Source organism: Colletotrichum gloeosporioides, assembly GCF_011800055.1.
Source record: "Colletotrichum gloeosporioides strain Lc1 chromosome Unknown consensus_17, whole genome shotgun sequence".
NCBI classification, from domain to species: domain Eukaryota; kingdom Fungi; phylum Ascomycota; class Sordariomycetes; order Glomerellales; family Glomerellaceae; genus Colletotrichum; species Colletotrichum gloeosporioides.
The window spans coordinates 223,028-230,571 of NW_025544662.1; the positions used below are offsets into that span (position 1 = coordinate 223,028).

Consider the following 7,544-nt stretch of genomic DNA (forward strand, 5'->3'; position numbering starts at 1 on the left):
GGGGGGGGGGCATTGCGAACTTGCCATCCCTCCTGCTTTACCGCTCCTCGCCTGCGGGAAGCCTTGCCTTTGATAGCTAGCTGGCTTGTACTCACCGGCCAGCCCTCAACACATCCCTTCAGGCCGAGGAGTTAGCTGTATATCAAGCAGTACAAGTCTAGGCTGCAAACACCGTCCCGGCCGCCTGCAACCTCCACACCCACACGTCAAGAGGGACCCTGTGTGTGAAGTTGTTCGCGACCTTGTGTATGCCGTTTGGGAGCCGCGGGATATGCCGTGGGTGACGGCCAGGGGTGGGTAGCGCTTGGCTGTTTGTGAAGTTTGGCGAGCGAGCATGCCGACGTCGCCGGCGCTGTAATATTTCAGCGAGTAATGAGCTATCTACCTAGCTTTCCGTGACGGAAGCTCGGTGTTGGTGGTTGTTCCAGGCAGCAAAGCTGATGGGACAGGAGTATTCTGGGTTGGATTGGCTGAGACATGCCGAACTAACCATCAACTAACTAACAAACCTTGGCCTGGCTCTGCTCGCAAGCAACCCAGCGGCAGGCAAGGAAAGAATCCAGACACGTGCGGGCAGGCAGGCAGAGCTTTTCTTGCTGGAAGCGTTAAGCGGCAGCTTTCTACCTGCTGTGCCGTAAGCAAGGCACAGATGGCTAGCTAGCCCAGCATGCGGCGCTAGTTTACGGGTGTGCCCCCTATGCGCCGGCCCTTTCTAGGTCCCGCGTGGTTGATGCGAGTGTTTCTTTCAGCTGGGAAAGGAGCCTTCGTTTGGGCAACAACAAGATTGTTCAAGCAGTAGCGGAAGGCAGGGCGTTGTGGCGTTCTGAAAAAACCACCAGCCAGGACGGAAGAGGACGATCCTTTTGTTCTGGGCCCTGGGCGTGCAAGAGCTGGAGGGAACGGCGGCGACCCGGTGCCATGGGATTGTCTTGAGCCCGTCTCGCTCTCCCTTGGGTCCCTCTCCCGCGCCCCCCTACGGCCGGGATTGTGTGGACGGGTAGGCGGTAGCGGGATAGCGATGGCGTTTGCCTTGGGGAGGGTTCAGTGGGTGGCTTGCCTGTCTGCCAGGTTTGGTGACCTGTTTACGGCTAGGTAGGTAGATAGGCAGGCAGGTTGGCACACACACAGACACACAACTACAAACCCCGGGAGAAGGCCCAGGCGTCTCGATGATATAGGGGACCCTTCTTCTGTAAAGTGTGATTCTGACCGGGATCGGTGACGGGGACAGGGACGGGATGGGGGTTGGGTGCTGGGGGAAAGCTCCTGGGACGCAGGGCGCGGGAAGGACGGTGTCGTGGCTGCTGGTGTGCTGTGCTGGAAAAGCCTAAACCAGATTGGGGACCGACGGGACTTTGACGGGTAGGGGGGATTCCGTTTGGGGAGCAGCCTCTGGAGACGAAGGTGTGCGTGTGCCTGGCGGTCAATGGTTTGGAAGATGGGGGAATTTGACAGTTTTCGCGATTTTCAGGTTTCCGGCCTTTTGCGGCCATCGTGGGACGGCATACTGGGAGTGATGGATTGTGATGGGAAAGTGATCAAAAGCGTGTGAAATAGCAGGGGGGTTTCTTCGCCATCACCATCACGAGGGCGTGTGTGCAGCACGGGAGCTTCATTGACAGGGGCCCTTCTGCTTCTTAAGAGAGCGAAAAAAAATAACAGCAGCATTTTGTTATTATTATTTTTCATCCAGTGAATCGGCCCTGGGCACATGCATGCATGCATGCAATGGCCGCCCCCAGACGGACGGGGACGGGGGGGGTTGCGAACCAGAACAAGAGTTGGGGGCTCGTTGCGTAGCAAAGTCGCACAAAGTTGCGGACAAGTCACTCGACTTGAGAGGTACTTTGGGGCACGGGAAAGCAAGGAGAGGACGGAAGGCAGGCAAGGCAGGGAAGCACAGCAACTAAACAGGGTGAGTGAGAGCGTTGCAGCGCGTGCTGCGGTGCTGTAGGTGCTTGCGCAGGCCATCTCGTTTGAGTGATTCTGTCGAGTGTGAGAAGTGATAAGAGGATGGGGAGGGGGTGTGAGGATGAGCAGGACAGGACAGGACAGACAGACGGCACGCACTGCAGAGACTGGGGGACGCGTGATGATGACTGATGATGAGGAGGAGGCGGAGGACCTGACATGCCAGATATATCCACCATCAGCAGCGGCGCCCAGAGAATACCATTCGTTGTGCAGGAAAAAGCAAAGAAGTTCTTACACGTCGCGACGAGTCCCCATCTTTCGACCCTCGAGCGAAGAGTCGTGGCCGTCGTGCGTTACATGGTACACTAGGTACTCCGTGAGGGCGGGCGACAGGGGTTCAATCTGAGGAAAATCTGATAGCGCGTCCCCGATTGCCGATTACTCAACTGCGCTAAGCCGGTCGAGAGGCATCGATATGGCATTCTCTTCGCGGGACGCAAATGTGAGATGAGAGACGTCTGTTTTGTCTGTTGTTTTTGATCGCATTTTTGAGCCTCCCCCATCCCCATTCCCCTCTCGGTTGCTGCGTGGGCTTGTTGGAGGTTCAGGCGACCGCCCAAAAAAAGGGAATTTGATGCCCACTCCTCAGACCACAGCCAGGCGAGGCCAGGCGCGGCAGGGCCAGACATCGCTTGACCGCCGAGATGGTAAGATGGGGATGTGAGATACTGCAGTCGAGTCTCGTTCTGCTCTCCCTGGCTGTCCCGCCGCCGCCTGTCTCTCTTGCGCCTGCACAGCGGGCTGCATCCTTGGTCGACTCTGTACAGTACATCAACGCCCACACCCCCCAAAGGCGGCCTCGTGCGTGAGCTCTTTGCGTGGTTGGATCGGTTCGGCATAGAGTGGAGAGACGGAGAAGCAGACAGCTCGTCTAAGGCGTCCATCCCGCCCCCATACTGATGGGCAATCATGTATCGACGGGAACGGCGCATATGGGGAGGAGGGAGGGAGGCATGGGATTGGGGGAGCCGGCGACGCTGAGAACCTCCGAATCCAAGACTGGGGAAAGCAAAAAGGCGGAATTGAAAAAAGAAAGCAAGCAAAAACGCACACGCGCAAGGAAAAAGCAAGCATAGCAGAGCTGTTCGTGTCTCAGTGACCTCCGAGAAAAAAGACGAAGCGGAGCTTTTTGGCCTAACTACCTCTGAATCTCACCAAAGCATGGCGGAGATTGTTCGTGCTTGAGAGGTGTTGGTTGGCTGAGTCGGAGAGGGTGTGTATCTGGCGTTTCTCGTGTAACCAACTACTGAGGGTTGTCTCGGAGGAGCCCACGGCGTGGGAGTGTGCACGCGGTGTGTGTTCTTGCTTTTTCCTTGTCCATATCCCTCCTGCTTTTGCTTCCATGTCTCTCGCGCAAAAAGCTGCGGTGTACCCTCTTGGCCCTCCTCTCTCGCGTTGCATCGGCAGAGGGGATTATTGAGTGTGTGTGTGTGCTGTATGCGCTGTGCGACGTGAGAGGCGGGTGTGCGTGCGTGCGTGCGGCGTGGGTGTGTGCAAGTCAGCGTGTGTTAGTGTGTGATGTTTGCCCGGGATATTTGTGGGCAAGCACGATGACCACCGGTGCTCACTCCCGCAGAGCCATGATTACGGACAAATAAGAAGTGCCAGGAGTCTCTCTCCCACCGTGACGGCGAACGGAAGCCGCATGTCAGCCTGGTGTGATGATTCGAACGGTCTTTTCTACGCATGGTGGTTGGCAGGCGAAGCGAGGGGGGAGGGAGTAAGTGATCGGCCGGGTCATGTGCGTCTCCATGGCCACGACATCTATCTTCGCTCGCACTTTGGCATGCGTGATGCGGGAAGCGGTAAATGCGTGTTTTCCCGGCAGCCCTGGACACGGGGAACAAGGAAGGGGAAAAAACGATGGCACAGCGCGAGAAGCGATTTGCGGTCCTCGCCCGCCTCATCTACATCCTGCCTGATCTCCTTTCTCCCCGAGGGGGGGCCGATCCGCGGGCCGCCGATTAGGGGAGGGGGTGGTGGTTGTTGAAGGGGCCGGCGGCGGCATTGTTGAAGATGGAACCATTATCTGCCTTCAATTTTCTTTCTTACCCATATTCGATGCGATGCGGGATGCAATGCGCGGGTGTGTACGATGAGAGAGACGGAGATACCGTTTGGAGAGTGTATCTAATAAATCTCGGGCGGCTGGCAAGGCAGAGACGTCTGCGATGCAACTGACCGGGGCAGGGGGCGTGGCCTCGAACATGGCGCCGTGATTACGCCGTGATGATTATGTTGCTGATGATGATGATGATGCTTAGATGTGGCCGTGGAAGTTGAGATACGGACCTAGGTAGAGAGATGGAGAGTCAGAAAATCATGGATGAAGGTGTCTCATTCCGCGTCAGACCAGTCCAGCCAAGCAGGGCAGTTAGCAGGCAAAGCGAAAGCCAACGTCGCAAAGCTAGACTTCAGCTCTGTTCACTAAACCCATGAATCCGACATGATTCCAAGGCCAGAGGTGTGATGGGAGAATCCTGCCGTTCCTCAAATCACCAAAGCACGCTCAGGCCCTTTTATCAGGTTGAAAGACAAATGCGCCGGCCGCTTGGAGTTGGACTTGGAGCTGAGGGCCGACGGGAAGCGAACCTAAGCTGAAGCTGAAGCTCAAGCAAGCAAGCTCCAGGGAGCTCTAGGCAGCTGGAGCTCCAAGCTTGGGGGTGAGATGGTGTGTGCCGTGCCCATGGTACCGTACCTACCTACTGCCTGGACGCACCCCTTAGGCGGCAATATAGGGGAGGGGGAGGGATAGCCCGGGTAACTGTAAAAGGAAAGACGGCCAGCTAATGCTTACATAAGCTGGTATTCAGCGCTGCAGCGTGCTGCTGCCCTGTGGTGTTCGGATGGCGGGGCTTGTTTCGGCCGCAAAAGCGCCCCACCTCCGCGTCCGCACCGAGACCTCAGCCTTACCCCGGCGCAACCGTACTCCGCAACCACACGTCCGACGTCGACGTCGTAGAGCATCACCTCTCCTCCGGTCTTGCTCGCCGTCTCCGCCGACTCCCAGGCAGGTCCGTGGCGTGACAGCCCTGTCTCGCCTCTCGTCAACCCTCGACGACGACAGCGACAACCACGATGACTTCATGACTGCTCTCTCGCTCACATCAGGTCCATCTCTCATCTCAACCTCTCCTCATCCACATCATCAGACCAACACATCCGAACGATCGACCTCACGCAACACAACATGGACTCGATCCCCCAGACCCTCTGGGACGCCAAAGTCCCCCTCCACATAACCCACCCCTCCCACCCAAACACCCCGCTGATAACCTCCCTCCCGCGCTTCTCCTACCTCGCCCTCCTCGTCCCCCGCTGCTCCGCCTTCTTCCGCTCCCAGGTCTCCGCCTTCCACCACGAGGAGCTCCTCCTCCGCAACCTGCCCCTCGGCCTGCTCGTCGACCTCTACCAGCCCTCCCTGCCATGGCGCCTCACCGTCAGCGACGGCGATAGCTGGGACATTGGCGACACCTTTCTGAACTGCGTCAAAGAAGTGAGTTAGCCACCCGGCACATCACGTCACACGTGCGCCCCCTCCACCTCTTCCAGCGTCTGTCTCTCTTCCCCAACCTCGCTTACTTTCCTCGCCACCTCTTGTCTCTCTCTCTCTCCTCCCTTCCCAAACACCCAAACCCAGAAACTCATGTCTCAAACCAACGTGTCTCAACCCCCGCCCGCCCCCCAAGCCCAGACCAGACACCAGCCTCGGCCCAACCAACTAACACACAATCCCCCAAGGCCGACTTCGTCCGCTACGGCAACGCAAAACGCATAATGTCCCTCTCAAAAGCAGACACCTCAACCCTCTGGAACGCAGTCCAAGACAACGACTACGCCTCCTTCCAAAAGATCAACGCAATCCTCCTCAACGCCCCAACTCCCCTCCGCCACATCCCCCTGCGCGTCTACATCCCCTCCTCCCCGCCCGGGGGGCCAACCTCCTCCTCCTCCTCCGGCGGCGCCTCACCCCAACCACAACCACCAGCGCAGCAAGCAGAACCAGCAGCAGCAGGCGTCTTCAAGGTCCTCCAAGCCCTCGTCTCGCCCACCGTCCCCGGCGGCGGCGTCCGGGGCAACACCCGCCAGACCCTCGGCCAGGCCCTCCGCGCCCACCTACCGACGCTGTTCCCCTCGAGCCGCGATCCCGTGCTCGCTAACGTCGTGCTGCATGGCAGTCCCGTGCCCTTCTCCGCGCCGCTCGAGGACCTTATGAGGGAGGCGGCGTACCCGGACGGCTGGCTCTGTGTCACAGTCGTTTTGTGGTAAGGAAAAGGGAGAGAGAGAGGGGAGGCTTATCATCATCATCATCCGGCGTTTAGGTATTCTGACTTTTCCGTTTGCATGGCGTATTGGAAGGGTAGTTGGAGGGGGGGTTACTCATCAGCTTGATCGCGTGTATTCACAGGCATAGGCACAAACTTCATTCTAGACACGGAAGAAACAAATCACAGTAGACGTTAATCATCCTACACAGCACGAAACTTTTCAAAGAACTTCTTTATATATGTGTGTATATGTATATATATACCGCACTCAAAACATCTCACATACAACATGCAGCAGCCTAAAGCTGCAAACTAAATCCAACTATTTCCGCCCGCGCGCAACGCTGACGACATATTCCACCCGAACCCACGTAAACCGCCGTCGTCTGTCTGGTCTCAGACCTCAACACGCAGTTCATTCCCTCTCCCTTCTCTGCCCCCCATACACACTCTCTTCTTGGCCCCGCCGCATTTACATCCACCACCGGCCCCTTTCATCTGCAAGATAAACGACAGCAACAACAAATAACGACTGGCAACGACTACTAAAGAAAGATGAGAAAATAAAAGAGGAAAGAAGGAGGCTCTGCCGCCTCATTGGTATCTCCTCCGCTACACCCCAGAATATGAGATATGAGTTTGATGGTATGATGATGATATATGATATGATGATGAGTTTCCCCTGCCCGGATGAAGCCAAACAATACACCTAGCAACGGGTGTCATCAAAGTCGATCCAACGCGGATCGACATGTGATTTGAGAGAGCGCGAGAGAAACAGAGAAACATGAAGACAAGTAAACACGCGCGTGGCCCAGTTTCTCCCGAGATGCAGTGCATGATGCGGCTAGTTACCAGAAAAAGTGCAAGATTTTCGAAACAAATGATTGCCTGTTGTTTTGCGTCGAGAACAAGAGACGTCGGAAGGTCTCGAGGGTTTGTTGAACTTGACGACAAACGGGGGGAAGGGCAAAAACGGCAGAACAGTTTGCGAAAATGAAAGAAAAATCCAGAACAGAAAAAGGAGGGGCGCGAACCCGACTCGTGAGCCGTCTTTATGCATCCTTCGTCCTCCGGTCCCGTCCGTCCCCTTTTCCTTTTCCAAACCGGGAGCCCGCAGATCTCCAAGAGTGTGGTGCCGTCTAGTAACGACGATGCGGAGCTTTTGCCGTCCCTCAAAACCCCCCCAGTTCCCCTCCCCAATGCTGTCCAATGCCCCTCTTTGTCCGTTGACCTCCTTTTTTTATACTGGTTTGATGTCCTGGGATGTGGTTACTGTTGTATGTATCCCTTGGTGGGTTG

General features: G+C 56.7%; 1 protein-coding gene across 1 annotated transcript; it reads left to right on the forward strand.

Moving 5' to 3' along the window:
- Nucleotides 1–5,164: 5,164 nt before the first annotated feature.
- GCG54_00010960 (Autophagy-related protein 5) lies at nt 5,165–6,243 on the forward strand (the record flags this gene model as incomplete). Its single annotated transcript, XM_045410870.1, has 2 exons — nt 5,165–5,470; nt 5,716–6,243. 2 exons carry the CDS (start codon nt 5,165–5,167, stop codon nt 6,241–6,243), a joined length of 834 nt encoding a protein of 277 aa, XP_045267928.1.
- Nucleotides 6,244–7,544: the final 1,301 nt, after the last annotated feature.